The following is a 16973-nucleotide window of genomic DNA, read 5'->3' on the forward strand; positions in this document are numbered from 1 at the left end:
GTTCCCAGCACCTTCCAGTGCTCAAGGAACATATTATCAGGCACCACTAATGGTCCCATCCTGGAGGAATATACAAAAACTAGTAAATACTGACAACAGAGAAGATAAATGATTGTTTTGAGGTTTGAGGTCTGTTTTTTTAGAAGGTGAGAGAACACTAATTCATTTTGAATGTTTTGATGGTGTAATTGTACTTTTTTATACTGAAAGACAGGGCAATATTTTGGTGTGTTTTTGAGGTGTTTTTATGATGCAATGGTTTTACTGCTCTGTCCCATTTGAGATCAAATATCACTGTGTGAGGCCTGTGAGATGAGTTTGAAGCCCCTTCTTTAGTGAGCCCGTCACCACGTCACTGAATCAAAACAAGACCGGCCAGGCAGGTCTGGGTGAGCTGGAACACTAGTGACAAAATCAAAATCTGTCAAAATTGGGAGGGGCCGCTGTATCTCCCCCCTCAATATTGAAAGTGTGATGGCCCAGTGTGACAGGTGGCGTTCCACTCGGTGCTGTCTGGGGCCATCAGAAAATGAAAATGAAGCACTTCACTTTACATGCCAGTACAACTGTGAAAAAAGTTTTGCTTAAATCAGTATTGCTACAGCTACCTCACAATGGCACAAGCCAACGTTAATCAACACAATGTTAATCCACTCAAATGTCGGCACGTTCTCTTATAGGAAAGATGGCCGAGTTTGAGAGAATCACAGGGCCAAACTTCCCATGAGGAGGTTACAAAGACAAACATTTCAGAGTTTCACAGCACGCCTCAGTAACTCTGTGAGAACCCCTCCTCCTCCTCCTCCCTCGCCTTTTCCTTTGCCGATGTGAACTTTGAGAGCCCTGGGAGAATCTGGGGGGAAAAGAGAGACGCGAGAAGGGAGGTTAGATAAAGGAGTGGTGGGGTGGGCAGCCCGGAGAATGCAGAAATTGACTTCTAAACAGATGCAGTAATTCCATTTCCATCCCCTTTACATTTGGTATGCAGGGGGCCAACGCGTAACTCTAAACCCACTATCGCCGTTGCACACAGAAGGCGGGAGGCGTAGTCGACAGTTGGTGGCTGGGGCCGCCGAGTCTATCTGCCTTGTTAATCAATATGGGTTCCACTCTGACAGACAGCGATCGGTGTAACCGATGCTCGGCCTGCTATTCTCTCGGCCCTGGTGGGAGGAGGAGGCACCTGTTTCCTTCCACTTTCACCTGCGGTTCACAGCTCGGCTGGAGATGGCTGGCCCAGCGGGAGGCATCTGGATCAGACCCAAAAAAAAAAGTCTCTGTACGAGCATGGGAATGTCTGAGGAATCCACCATGAGAAAAACCTTCCACTTGTTCTGATGAAATGTTGGCTGGTAATGAAAGTGAAACTAAGTGCTGAAAGTTGGTCGAGTCAAGAGCTTTAAAGTTGCACATTAATGAGAAACTGAGAAAACGCTGTGAAGACTGGTGTAAAGACTCAGATGATATTTTGGTAACGCATGCAGAGCATCGCATGTGCTGTGTTATCAGTCTTGGATTATGGTGATATATTATATGCTTCAGCTGCGACTCTGAAGCCCCAGGAAGCTGTTTATCCCTCTGCACTAAGACGTATCACATCATCGTAATACTCATCATGGCAGGCTGTATGTTAAGGTTGGACGGCCCTCTCTCTCTCTTTCTCTCTCTGTAAGGCATGATAGACGCTTCATTTATTTATAAGGCTATTACTGTTTCTACCCTCTTACATTGCTTCGTTGTTGACTCTTATCAAACACTCTAATGATTGGATTATATTGCGGGTGCCGAGTGTTATTACTGAGTTATAAATACAGGACGGATGAATGAATGAATGAATACACGTTTTCCAACATATTAGCGTGTATTTTAAACATGGGAAAACAAAAGGCAATAGACTCCACTTTCTCATGGCCAATAAGTTGCACCAGCCTTTCTGTTTCCCAGAAGCAGATTATTAAACAGTGAAAATGCTTCTTTTCTGTAATATCTGTTACTTATTCAGTCTAACTAACACATTCAGAGTTGTTGGAACATCGGAAAGACTAGCGACGACAGTTTTGATGAGTTGAATTTACAATGTTGGATGTCTGGTGACCTTGAGAGTATAACAGCTGTTTGTTTTTCCTCTCATGCAGGGTTTATGTTGCCCAAACCAGAGTTGGTGATTGTTGCAACCATGGGAAGACTAACCAAGGTGGATCTGATGGAGTTTTATTTCCGTTCTGTCCAGTTTGAGTGTGTTTCAAATAACTGGAATCTGCAGGGGCAATATCTGTGTGATTACCAGCTTACCAAGCACCCTCAAAATGATCTTTTCACACCGCACCCCACCCACCCGGGACCCCAGACTGAGCGAAGACAAGCATCCCTTAGCAAATACTGGAGCTGATTGGTTCTGATTAACCCTGCACGTTGAAAACAGGCCGCCCGTCTGACAAACGGCCTCAGCTCTACGTGAAGGCCATGAATCCAATAAAGACGTGTGAATGACTTCAATTAGTGCTATCACAATGCTGTATCTGCCTCCGCTTGTTTTCTTTAGGCTGAGCTCTAAAAAGTGTTTACACACACACACACACACTGTCCTGTTTGCGGGTCGCAGTAATCGCCGGCCCAGCATGCTCTGAGTGAAACATTGGCACCAGCGTTAAGACAAACAGCCCCTCCTCCCTATAGACCAGGACGACCCCCCGCTGAGGGTGAGCAAGAACACATTAACCTCCCTCACCACACACACACACACACACTGCCTCTGTCTCTGCAGCAGGCAAACAGACATGCACTGATTCTCATATAGGACACACATTTTTCACAGAGGCTGGAAGTCGTTCACCGCGGTGGAACGTGAATGACGAACAATATCAGACTAGTGCTCCCTTGTGGTTTTCAGAACCATTTGCCGGTGATTAATTGACACATTTGTTATCCCTAAACGTTGCTGAACCAGGATAACAGCCAACATACTTCCATCTTAAAGTTGAAATGGTCAAACTATGTCCCACTGCCCGTTTTTTAAATTAACTAATGTGTATTTTGAGCATATTTCTAATAAATTACAATGCTTTGCATGTCAACCACATTTAGTGCAATTATCTCATAATTTGTTTAATTTCACTGAAACCAATATTACTAATATATCTTAATTTAAGAAAGATTTTCATTGTACATTAATATTTACATTAAAATCTCATATGCATGCACTTAGGCCATGAACAGAGACCAATATTTGTCCATTTCTGTCTGCATTTTCTCTATTACAGATTTACCTAACATCATAATATCATATAAGACTATTATCTGTGAGAGTTTAAAAGTATCGGTAAATTTACGAGCAGCAGAAATACTTTTAGTAATATGTGGGCACCAAAACACTTCTCTAATGCCAGATATACTGTTTAGTAGTGTTGCTTAGTTTTTTTTAATAGAAAATGTATTTTCTATGACACATGGGGATTCTAGTCCAGAAACAATGACCTTCTTGCGGTGAAACTGGTTGAAAACGTCCCATTTACTCAAAAAAAAAAGTCTTAAAGGAACAAATTGTTTTCCACGCTGTGATAGAAGTGACTGTAGAAAATAAAAAATATGGACCTTAGACCCTAACAATGATTGTGAAATAACTTTATTGCATCTTGCCTTCTTTGGATGACATTTTGAAAAGTTTGAACTCTGCATTCCTTTAAAAAGACAAATTAAAGAAAATAAACCATCAGAATAACTGGAAGTAAACAGAGGACACAATAAACTCCAAACTAAACATCTCAGTAATAAATAATAAATGGGTATATTGTTTCATAGTTAAAGACACAAGCTGCAGTATTCTGCTTTAAATATTAAGAAATGTAATCCTGTTCAGACTCCAGTCAGCTATGACTTGCAGATCCAATATGTTGCATGCTTTAAACCTGCGAGGACAGCTCGTGACAAATTCAAATTTGAGCAACAAGAACACAGCGAGGTTCAGACCTGCGTGACTTTGAAAACGAGAGCTGATGGACAGTCTGATGGATTCAGTTGACTCATATCTAACTCAACTATTACAAAATGCATCTTACTTTTAAAATGTTTCTCTCACTGTCAAGTTCTTGTTTTAAGCAAATGAGAAGTTTTAATGCCTTGATTATATCTACAAGCTACATGGACCGAGAAATATCAAATGCGGATTGATGTGGTGGTAAATAAATAGCTAAAGGTTGATAGTTCCTGGTTATATTAATGGTTTGCTATCAGGAATGCATTCATATGTAACTTGCATGCAATGATGCATTCAGGTACATCCCGTATCCTGCTGGACTAATACGTTTTACGGTTGACTTTATGTTTACCCCCCACAGTCTGCATAATAATTATATGTCTTCGTCGTGTGTGTGTGTGTGTGTGTGTGTGTGTGTGTGTGTGTGTGTGTGTGTGTGTGTGTGTGTGTGTTTGGGAGGGGTAAACGGAGACAAAGTGATTATAACCTTTCCTCCGGGGTGAAACATTTTAAACAAACACCTATAGAAGGAACCCTTGATTGACTTATTCTCGCTCCCCGCCCACGCTGGAGGAGTGTCCTCGCTCCTCCCGTATAAAACCCAACGCACCCACCAGCGCCGGAGCATGCATGAGACACAGGGCGCACCGTCGACACAAAGGGAGAGAGAGAGAGAGGAGACGGCCGGGCGCTATCCCAGACTGTGTGAAAGTAAAGCGCTTGTTTTCTTAGTGGGATATTGCGGACGACCACACAAGTACCTGCGCTCTAGCATGAGTTCCGCAGCATCCCGGGATTAATCGCACTTGCAGCCTACTTGCGAAGCGCAAGTTCGCTGGCACTTTGTCGAGGAGGGGAAACCGCGCACGGAGACAACGACGATGGAGAGGAGCATCCCGGGATGGTGCGCGCTGTTCGCCCTCGTCCTGCACGGCTCGGGCTGCATGGCGGCCAAGGAGCTCCAGTGCCAGGAGATCTCCGTGCCCCTGTGCAAAGGGATCGGCTACAATCACACCTACATGCCCAACCAGTTCAACCACGACACGCAGGACGAAGCCGGCCTGGAGGTGCACCAGTTTTGGCCCCTGGTTGAGATCAAGTGCTCCCCGGACTTGCGCTTCTTCCTCTGCAGCATGTACACGCCGATCTGCCTGGAGGACTACAAGAAGCCTCTGCCGCCGTGCAGGAGCGTCTGCGAGCGGGCGAAAGCCGGCTGCGCGCCCCTCATGAGGCAGTACGGGTTCCCGTGGCCGGACCGGATGAGGTGCGACCTGCTGCCCGAGCAGGGCAACCAGGACACGCTGTGCATGGACTACAACCGGAGCCAGACCACCACCGCGTCCCCGGTGGTGGCGAAGCCGACGAACCGGCCGCTGAAGCCGTACAGCCCCAGGAAGAAGAGCGGCTACGGCCGCGGCGTGCCCGGGAAACACAAGCCTGCGGCGGCATCCCCGTGCGAGCCGGGCTGCTTCTGCCGCGCGCCCATGGTGCCGGTGACCGGCGACGGACACCCGCTGCACAACCGCGTCAAGACGGGGCAGATCATGAACTGCGCCATGCCGTGCCACAGCCCGTACTTCACCCCGGAGGAGAGGACTTTCACCGCCTTCTGGATCGGCCTCTGGTCCGTCCTGTGTTTCGTCTCCACCTTCGCGACCGTGGCGACTTTCCTGATCGACATGGAGAGGTTCAAGTACCCGGAGCGCCCCATCATCTTCCTCTCCGCCTGCTACATGTTCGTGTCCGTCGGCTACATCGTCAGGCTGATCGCCGGACACGAGGAGGTGGCGTGCAACCGGGAGAACGGCGCCGAGCACATCCACTACGAGACCACGGGTCCCGCGCTCTGCACCATCGTCTTCCTGCTCATCTACTTCTTCGGCATGGCCAGCTCCATCTGGTGGGTGATCCTGTCCCTCACCTGGTTCCTGGCCGCGGGCATGAAGTGGGGCAACGAGGCCATCGCCAGTTACGCACAGTACTTCCACCTGGCCGCCTGGCTCATCCCCAGCATGAAGTCCATCGCGGTTTTGGCTCTGAGCTCCGTGGACGGGGACTCCGTGGCCGGGATTTGCTACGTGGGCAACCAGAATTTGGATAACCTGCGAGGTTTCGTGTTGGCGCCGCTGGTCATCTACCTGTTCATCGGCACCATGTTTCTGCTGGCCGGCTTCGTCTCGCTGTTTCGGATCAGGAGTGTAATCAAGCAGGGGGGCACCAAGACGGACAAGCTGGAGAGGCTGATGATCCGGATCGGGGTGTTCACGGTTCTGTACACCGTCCCGGCCACCGTCATCGTGGCGTGCTACTTTTACGAGCAGCACAACAGACAGACGTGGGAGATTACGCACAACTGCACGTGCGCGTCGGACCCGAGCAGACACAGGCCGGACTACGCCGTGTTCATGCTGAAATACTTCATGTGCCTCCTGGTAGGCATCACGTCGGGGGCCTGGATCTGGTCCGGGAAAACCCTGGACTCCTGGAGGACTTTTTGCACGCGGTGCTGCTGGGGGAGTAAAGCCTCCGCGGGCTCCATGTACAGCGACGTGAGCACGGGACTGACGTGGAGGTCGGGGACGGCCAGCTCCGTCTCCTGCCCCAAACAGATGCCACTGTCCCGGGTTTGACCGCAGATGCGTCTGACGTCATTTGACACTAAAGACTTCAAACCAGCGCATATCAGCTCTTTTATTTGGTAAATTATTCAAAGTGAGTCACCAAACTGCCCGTTTTTTTATGTAACTCTGGCCACGAGCACTCCTCTAATGTGAACTTTAAAAAAAACAATTATATGCTCCGTTCTGCTTCTAAAAGTTTATAAGATCAGGTTGGGCTCATGGAAAAGTGCTCTTTCATTGCCTTATCCAAATGACGTCCGTGGGTTTGAATGGAGGGTGCTGGGGAGGGAGGGGGGGGTGGGGGGGTGACTAATTGTGTTGGGATTGTCCATCAGCGTGTTGTAATTAGCACATTAATGAGCGCCTAATGGCTTCTCTTTAAATAATGAGACCGTCAGCAGCGGAACAATGTACCTGGCACGAAGAATGCAGGGTCTTATCTGCGCTTAATTGAATGCGCGCAGCTGACAAGATCCCCCTTGTCGATAGGTTACGTGCCATAGCTGAGACTCCTCTTCCTCTTACTGTAAAGAACCGCAGTGTCTTAAACACGAGATTCACAATGAGGCTGCTCTGCATGAAATGAGGCCATCGCCGGGCTGTGTTCTTTTTTCTTTATTTTAATTTGTCTGCCAGATGGATTTACACGTACATTTATCAATGCCTTAATACTGTCTCATACGGGTTGCATTAGCGCGTAAAAGTGTATTTATATAATTATTGGTGTACATATATTGTACATTTGTATATGAAAATTTACGAGATTGTAAATATGTATAATTTCCACTTTGATAGAAAAATTTATTTTGAGAATAAAAACAACTTTTTATTGAATTTCTCCTCATGCGTCCTCGTGATTCTCGCCCCGACACTTTGGCTCGTGAGCTGGGAACACTGCACTGTTTCACATCTGTTGCTGCAGCGTGTTTTAACAAGTGTGGAGTGATGGATCAGCTGATTCATTCTGGGGAACTTAAAGTCAGCGTAATGGCTGACTTATGCGTTTCTTTACTGTTTAACTAAACGTTGCCTTTGGGGCCGCATGGCATATGTAAGCTTTATTAAACCTCCCTGTGTCGCCACGCTGTGAGACGCACACAGCAACACTGGCATGGCAACAGGGGCTCTACAGGTGGTCTACTCAGATGCATGCCCCCTGCGCCTCAGTCTTGTTATTAACTCTTGACTTCTGTCCTCTGTTAAACCCCTGAGCCAGACTTAACGCTATCTTTTTGAAGAATTCAAGTCTGTAAGTCTTTTATTCTTTCTCCAACAGGTGGATCAGGAATATAATTGCTCTTTCTCGGTGATAATCAGCTTGTTTCGAGGGCTTTTAGAGAAGCAAAACTATTTGTTCAAGAAAATAATTGAAACAAGTGGCAAATATCTGCTTCAAACGTGGCACTAAGTGCTCATCTTGTGCGAACCGTTCGCGTTAGTCGAACTATAGATTATTTGCAATGCCCCAGGCTTATAATTAAGGCGTCATTAAGGAGAGACAGACAGTGTGACTGCAGGCTGACGCCCTCCCTGTCGTGCGTAAAGGTAATTACCGCCGTGCAGTGTGTGGTCCAATTATCGTGTGACACTCGGGGCTCTGAGCTGTCAGTGTCATCACTTAACTGTGTCTTAGGAAATGTTAAAAAGGTTTGTGCGTATTGGCTACTAAGTGATGTCTACTTCGTAAAACACAGCACGTCCTCAAGTGTGTCTAGTATTTTATAAATGATATTACAAACGTACAACACACTACTCTCTGTGTTATGCTGCCACCTTGTGGTCAAAGAACGGACAACGGCGTTTATGTGCTTCCCCTTCAGCTCATTTAAATGTTTTACTCCTTCCATAACTCTTAGCTGGAACATCAATATAACACAAGCAAATAAGATTATTCCTTTTGTTTTCGGCTGCACGGATGCATCAGATTAGTGTAATAAATTAGACAGCTTGCACACCAAAAATCCATAAATGTTTGGAGAAAAAAAAGGATCACAGCTGAGAGAACAATGCAGTTTAACGTGCGTTTTTAAAAATGGAGTTGTTGTGTGTAGCTCCGAGTTAAAGGCTTGGTTTCAGTGAAGTTACCTACTTTTATCTTCAGCGTTCGTACAATGGAAAAAGTGGACATTTCTGACTGATTTTTAGCTGTGAAGCCCAGTGACATTAATAAATCAGTCACATCCTAATTGTCTTAATGTATTTCCCCAAATAATGACATTACTCAAATTAAGAGACAGAAGGTCCAATGAGAACTAATTGCTTGTTAACCAAGTTAGCTTCCCCTTCCAGTGTGTGTGTGTGTGTGTGTGTGTGTGTGTGTGTGTGTTGTGGCAGGGGGGTCGGGCATGTTCCCTCAAGCCCCCAAAACCAAACAAGAAATCAACAGAGGAAATGGGTTGAGGGGTCATGCCTGCTCCGTCTCCCTCTAACATAAACAAGGTGCCGGCTCCAGGAAGAGCCCGTCATGGAGAGATCCTATTGGGTGAAATCCAGAGAATCCGACGTCTTCGTCGCTGGTTGGGATGTTTATGAATGCCATCATTGTCTAATGATCTAATTAGCTGTCTGACTCTGACTGGTACGGAATAAATCATGTTAAGATGTCTGACTGCCTTACGTGGGCTATTAAAGGGTCACACAGTGCAGCGGTGGCCGCCTGCCACCTCACAATGTATACAAAGCTGGATGGGAAGCAGTTTGGATTCAATAACAGCTATTGTCATGTCATGGCTGATTTACAGTGCGGTCTAAACAAATATTTCTTCTGGGCCTGACTGATGTGGCTTGTGATGATGATAAACCGCTACAGGACTCGAAGAAGAAGAGAATATAAATCCTCCTCCGTGTTAGCTAATGGGAAAATGGGCCAATCTAAAATAAATAAATCAAAGTACCTGTCACATTTTTCAGGAAGATGGTTTCTGTTATTTTAGGTAGTCATCATGCGGACGGAGGTTAAAGTCATATACATAAAGCAGGGTCATGATTGACTTGTGATTCCCTGTCGCTTCCAAGCATGCTGGGCTCGCGATGCGTTCAGGCCTCGATACCCAACACTAACACGGTCTGCTGTTTGGTGCTGAGCAGGCAGCCTGGCATACAATGGATTTATCAGAATTTGCCTGCGGAGGACAAAAGCGACACAGATGAGAGCTGTGAGAGTGAAGTGAAACGTTAACGTTGAGGACTCGAAAACAAAACGGCTAAACGAATCGTCTGTGGGTTCCTCACTAGGAGCGAACCCGTTCACATACAAGTAATCGTGCTTTATGTAAAACTACAGGCGATTATAGTTGCTTTAATGTGACGGACTAAACAACATGCTGCTGGAATGAGATGAAAACAAGATGTGAGCTTTACTCTGTCTGTATATATTTTTAAAAACATAAAGACACTCACATGATTGTGTGAGAAGGTTTGCTAATGGGTGTTAAGTTGAAAGGTCAAAGGTCACATTGGTAATGTCTGGCATTTTCTGCAGCAGGGGCAAATTAAAGTAAGAAACGTATTATCTCTGTTAAACTTCATTACACAACTTAAATCTTGCTCTCCTACAACTATGAACTTAATTATTTGGGATCTGACACGGCTGAATGGATTCTCTCATTAACGTTTGTAGTCTTTGAGTCGCACATTAATTCCTCACATCAGGCCATTTTACACAAGGAGTGTAACACAAGGGAGTGTTACGTCACGGCCGACTTATGAAGGAGCATAAATCTGAGAAAACCCCAGAGTCAGCAAGATTAAAAAAGGGTGTTTTCCAGGTAAGAAAAATAAAACCGTGTTATTCATTGTATTGTGGGAAGTTTAGGATTCAGTGTTTTTGGAGCTTTACATACACTAGGGACAAGAGAGAGCATGACGATATCATCTGCTTCATTTGATCTTTTATCTTTCCTCCATCTTGAAGTCACTGAAGTGCCCTTTGGATGGACGAGCAGAAACGGAGCGTACATGTTTTTATGTGCTCTGTGAGGGTCGACGGCTGCACAGAGGCTGTAAAACCAATTCAACTGCCGTTTAAAAGTGGCTCAAACACACGACCCTTTTAGCGTTCTCCGAGGTCCAGACGAGGCAGATTTCAACCCACACAGCCTTTCCGTTTCAAATCACTTTCATGGTTGTTGGTATTTGCCAAAGTATACTGAAGAGCCTCTTGTAAAGGCAAGCAAGACCTGGAAGCCATTCAGTCTTGGAGCTCTCTTTCTCTTTGGCCACCCTGCAACCCCTCAGCATCCACATCAAAGACAGACAGAACACCACCAGGGACAAGCAGAGCTCACCGGCCCCCACCCACCTCAGAGGTGAAGAGGACGCTGGGTAATCAATATGTGTGATGCCTCTGACATCTTATCTGATGTGCTGTTGTGGTCAGTGATGACATTTCTCTCCTTCTTCTTCATCTCCTCTATCTATCAGCCAGAGTGTATTATTATTATTATTATTATTATTATTATTATTATTATTATTATTATTATTATTATTATTATGGATTTCATAATGTGGCATAAGTGTTGCCTTTTCATGGTTTTATAGGCTGCATTGCAGTAAAGTGACGTAATTGGCTCTTCTGTTATTTGTTACACACACACACACACACATGATGTCTGAAAGCAGCTGTACAACACAGAGTGAATAAATGAGGCGTTTATCTCGGAATGAGATATCTACCTATTTTTTGAAGGTATTTTTTTCAAGAAAACTAGAAACATTCACCATTTCACCAACCTATTCACCACAAGTTGGACAACTCCTTACAGGATGGATCCATGATGAGTTCCAAGTAATGCTGTTTCCATATGCAAAGTAGAATATTATATATATATATTCTTTTTTTTAGGTTGGAAAAAGTGACACTGAAAGTTGTAGCATTTGACATCTTTCAAGAAAGAGGCTTTAGTATCCAGAAATTGTTTTTTTCACTAAATGATTTTAGATGTGCTAGCTTTACGTTAATATGATCAATTCTTATTTTGTACTTAATCAAAAATTTCACGAGAATGTTTGATGTCATATGGGAAAATAGTTGATAATCTCACACTGCAAGGTTAACTGTGATTTGAGTAATTTCTGTCTATAGTTGCTTTGTCTACCACTGCCCACTAGATGGCAGTATGAGCAACACTATCTTCAGGGTAAATGATAAACGCAGGCAAATGACCTCTGAGGCTCCTTCAGATTCCTTTTGCAAAAGTGGCTTTCAACCACCCACATTGTGGTTAATGAAATCAATGAGTGGTTTCAATAATTTGTTTAAAACTATTTTTATTATTCTAAATCTAATAATGTAACACATTCCTGGAAAGTAATAATGCCGGAAAATGTAATAAAATGTGCCCTTAAATCAATTGATCGAAAATTATATTAAAACCCAATAATGTAATAAGTTGATCAATAATGTAATGTCTGGGGAAAAATATAACATTATTGGGTTCTACAATATGGAGGACTAAACCTGACATTAAAATACATAAATAAATAAATGACTCAATAAATAAATGACATAAATAAAAGCCTCAACCATCAATTAAATGTGCAGAATAAATAAATATGCACAGAAATATAAAAATAAAGTAAAATGTATGTATTTATATTTTTATTTATTATAATGGCAGTTTTAGTGCTCCATAGAGGTGGTTTCAGGATGAGATGTTCAGCTGTCATGGTTGTAATGCTCAGGCGTCCACATATATTTGGCCATGTAGTGTCTCTTCATTCAGCTTTACACACTTGTTTTCAGACCTGTAAAATATGCCAGTAAAATATCCTTTACATTAATAAACCCGGTTAGGGCAAGCAAAATGTTCCTTCAGGTCTTATTTTAGATTGCACAACAAGGAAGCGGTACCTTAACCACGGCTGATATCATGACTATTACAGCATGCGTTCAGACAGACATGGTGGCTGGGATTTTGCCAAGGACACATAGCTAACAACATTGTTTCTGCATGTATTGTCACTTTAGGGACACTGTCTTGTGCGGATATGGGCTGACTCGTGTGCAGGGTCACCAGGTTTGCTTGTCCGACCTCTTGACCTCCACCAGTGACAGTCGAGTCCTTTCTCTGAGCACCCGACCGACCGCAGGCCACCCTGCTAATGTTTCTGCACGTCTTAGCTGCCGCGAATACCGCAGCAGAAGAAGAATGAGACGGGTATGCGGCATGTGTTAGGGTCACGGCTACACTGGAGATAATGTGTCTCAGGGGTTGTCTTGTTGCATTCAGTGTCATTGTCTTAACCAGAGTGTCAGTGACTTATTTCAAGTTACAATTTGTATTCCAGTAAATTAAAAAATGATTTCAGTCGAGGGTTTGGGGGGTTTTGGACACTTTTATAAACAGTGATAACAGTGATAATTCCTAAAAGAGGACAGCTAATAAAATGGTTTCTTCCACAGGGAAAAGTACAGAAAACATCATCCTGTTCTGAGTTTTTTTTTTTTACCTGAGCATTTCAGACATAAGACTAAACTCTGAATGCAGCATTTTATCAACCATAAAGTCAAATGTGAGAGCGATCATTTATCCTTTCTGTGTCACGTAGGTTGGATGTTGAATGGAGGTGGCGAGAGGGTCAGAGGTCTTATGTCATCCGAGCATGGTTCTTCTTAAGTCAGGTCAGTACTGGGTTGTGGAGCGGTCATGTGAGAGGTCAGAGGTCAGTTCAGTGTGTCTGTTGTGGCTGCCAGCACTCAGTTATCCAGACAACAGCTGAGCACAGAAACGTCTGCTTCCTCAAGGTCACCCTGTGCTTTTGTGAACCAAAAACATTACGAACAAGATGTATCGGCCCAATTTACTAATTCCATTTATTTCTCATTAAGCAAAATAGCATTCATTAGGCATGCTTCAACAAAAACTACAAATTAATTGTCACGTGAACATAGCATTTAAAAAAATAATTGAGATTGAGAAGATGGCTTCATTTGAATGTGTTCAACAAAAATAATAGAACTTTCTTTTTCTATGTGAACAATAGATTTACAATGTCTTGCATGATGAGTTACGTTTAGATCCTTAGATGCCCTTGAGCTGTTTGTTTTATATCAAAATGACAAGAGTTTATGTCTAAACTAAGATAAATTGCTTCAACACTGAACTAAATGACCTTTTGATCTTGGGGGAACTGCATATATATCATTTGACTTATCTGAGTTGCTGTGACGAATAGCAAACCATTGCCTATCTAGCTGACTTGCTGCAAAATGATCATTTGTCCTTTTTTTGCCACTCGTCTGTTTTGGTCTCCACCATCTCCAGAGAAAGAACGTTTGCTTGCTAATACCAGATATTTAGCTTGCTAGCTTGCTAGTTTACCATGGCTGTGTCTATAATCACTCACTTCTTAATATATAGTCCACTATATAGTGATTTTGCCATGTTTTAGTGCGGTCTGAATGTTTCGTGATACTCTGTGTCCCATAATTCATCTTGGATAGTAGTGTGCAATCGATGGTCACTAACCGAGCAATATATACCATCATGCATTGCTCTGAAGGAATGTAATGTAAGTAGAGCATCACAACACAGACGGTCACAAAGTAGTTTATTTATTAAGCAGAATTTTATTAAACTAAAAGGATGTGCCAAAAGTTGCTCAAAGACTGTTTCTCTGTGTGTTTGTCACTATTAGTGATTTGACTCATTGTTAATAAACTATTCATTAATGCAGCTTTGACATTTCCGGCAAATCTTCCTGTGGATTTATGCAGAGTTCAATCAACAATAGCATTTAAAGGGACATGTACTTCAGTTTTTGTCCAAGGACAGTAATCAATGGCCGTCCAGTCATCCAGGCTACACCCATGCCCTCTTATCTGGAGATTCACTGCTATCAGACTGTTGGCCTGAGTTTGCCCCAGCAGGCATGTGCTGGTCCAGCTTTCTGACACCCAAAGGTGTTGGCGTTCTGGGGTGGGGTCCTCTGTCAGAACGAGAGGACAGCGGAGGTCTCAGGTGGCTGTGGGGGACAAAGTGAGTCGGTACTGGAGTGCCGATGGGAGTGGGCGACCGAGACATCTCAACCTTAGCATCTTTGCTTTCCAACCACGCATCGTTTGTGGTTCCGTCATTCACCTTGGGGTGGAGAGGGTCACCATCGGGCACAACAGTGGTGCAGTTTTCGTCTTTGAGGGCGTTCTTCGAGCTTTCACCCGGGCCGACCCTTCTGGTCGCAAGAACATCGCTGTCCTCGGTCGTCGTCGTGGTTGTAAACATGCTGCTTCGCTCGCCTTTACTCATCTCCTCCATCAACATCTCCCGTCTCCTCCTCCAGCTCACCATCGCCTTCATGGAGCTCACCAGGTCGACCAAGCTCAGCAGCACGGACAAGGAGGCGACGGCCAGCATGAAGTTGAGCATTAAGGTCTTCTCAGTCGGCCTGGAGATGTAGCACTCGACGCCAGACGTGCAGGGAGCTTCGTAACACAGGAAGCTCTTCGGAACGGACAAACCAAAGAGAAAAAACTGGCCTGCACCAAAAACCCCTTCCAGAAGGATCCGGAGGATTACAACCAGGAAGTAAGCACAGTAGAAGCGCGGCACTCCCCATTCACACGGGAGGTCGTGAAGCGGAGATTTATGCAGGGACGCCTCCCATGAGGACCTCGAGTTCTCCAGACTGGAAGGAGAACCTCCTCGACTCCTGTCGCCTCCAAAACGGGGTTGGGACAACACTTTGTGTGCGACGTAGGTGGCAAACAGCAGGTGGGGAAGACAGAGAAGAATGAGGTGGAAGAGCCAGAGACGGAAGACGGACACCGGGGCGAACGCATCAAAACACACGTTGGAGCAGCCCGGCTGGATGGTGTTGCAGATAAACCTTTCCTGCTCGTCGCTGAAGAGGGTGAAGCCGGCCAGCAGGAGGACCAGCAGGCGTACAACCAGCATCAGCATCCACCACGTCTTGCCTGCAATGGAAAAGAGCAATAATGAGTGCTATGGATTAAATGATGATGAGTGATCCCAGTGGGAAATAGTGAGTCGTGGCAGCAGCACTTCTCAACGTCGCCTCTGTGACTTAGCTCTCATATAGACCAAGATTTATTAGGCTAATACTGGATTTAGTTCATATTTTAAACATCATTGAAAATGCATAAGATGTTGGAAAGACATTGAAACACAATCGAGGCTGAGACTAGATTTTTAGTTCACTTTTCAACCTTGAATAACCCGAATTTTAAACTAGAATCATACAGACAAATCCATCGTTTAAGCCTATTTTAGATGTCAAATTGCTGAGTGGCTGATTACAGGTTACATTGAAGGAGAAAAAAATAGGAGAAAAAAAATCAATATCATATTTATCAGACTTGACACAATAAAGAAAAACTGAAAATTAGAAATATAAGATGTACCGCACAATATCAAAGACAAAAACACTAGAAAAAATGTCATTATACTAAGAAAATTAAAAAAATAAATAAAAATACATTTGTCCTTCATGGCTTCTTTAATGCATCTACATATTCTATTTCAAGTATTTCACAGGATTTAACTGTTTCAGTATTAAACTGTAGTTATTATCACATTATGTCCAGGGTTAACACAGTGACAGCAGACATTAGTGATAGTAATATAATTAATAATATATAACAACTGTGATGCCACAGTATACAGCTCTCATTTCCCAATCATTAACTGTATACAGTCATTTACTCACCCATAAAGGAGACATTGTGACTGATAGTGATAAAGAGTAGATCTGTTGCTCCCATCATCCTCATTGTTCGGTGCTAACCCAGAGCCCATAAGAAGAGCAGAACTCTCCGGAGAACGAATCCAACTGAGGGAGAGGTTCCTGAGCTGCCGCCCTCTTCAACAACTCTGCTGACCCCCACAGCTCGTCACTAAAAACAGTCACCTCCAACGTTTTCTTCTTCTCTCGTCTGCTGGGGCCAGGACCTGGAGAGAGCTATTCTTACCAGGCTGCCTTCAAAGCATAGTTGGGATGTCGAGGTACCAGTCAACCTTACTGGAAGCTGACCATGGGACGTAGGCGAGCTTGTAATAGACCGCCATAAACCTAAAAGTGAGGCTTAGCTGTTGGGCTCATCTATAATTCACATTCAGGTAATAATCTGGTCAAGACAATTCATTATTATCATTATTATCAGGCTACACTTGAAGGCAGTGGCAGTTAAATTGTAGTGTCAGTGCTGTGAAACAACATGTAGAAGGAGAGGAGCAGTTTTTAAAATCAAAAACACAAATTAATCCATAAAGAATTCACAATTGCCTCTTGATACGTGCAACAATTCTTATTTTCAGGTACTTATACACTGAAGAAACCATACTAAATAATATTGTATTCAATGTCTTCTGAATAGAAGAATATAAACGGTACCTTTAAACACAGTTTGGGTCTTATTTCTG

The 16973-nt window shown here is 44.1% G+C and overlaps 1 protein-coding gene and 1 pseudogene across 2 annotated transcripts; one reads left to right on the forward strand and one right to left on the reverse strand.

Moving 5' to 3' along the window:
- Positions 1-4706: 4706 nt before the first annotated feature.
- On the forward strand, positions 4707-7422 carry LOC311012378 (frizzled-8 pseudogene; annotated as a pseudogene). The gene has a single exon. The product of its transcript is annotated as a frizzled-8 pseudogene (transcript).
- A 6974-nt stretch (positions 7423-14396) lies between these two features.
- On the reverse strand, positions 14397-16324 carry LOC311011744 (gap junction delta-4 protein-like; the record flags this gene model as incomplete). Its single annotated transcript, XM_084006873.1, has 2 exons — positions 14397-15508; positions 16261-16324. The coding sequence occupies 2 exons, from the start codon at positions 16322-16324 to the stop codon at positions 14397-14399; spliced, it is 1176 nt and encodes a 391-aa protein (XP_083862999.1).
- Between the last annotated feature and the right edge of the window lie 649 nt (positions 16325-16973).

Source organism: Eutrigla gurnardus, assembly GCF_963514095.1.
Source record: "Eutrigla gurnardus genome assembly, chromosome: 4".
Taxonomy (NCBI): Eukaryota; Metazoa; Chordata; class Actinopteri; order Perciformes; family Triglidae; genus Eutrigla; species Eutrigla gurnardus.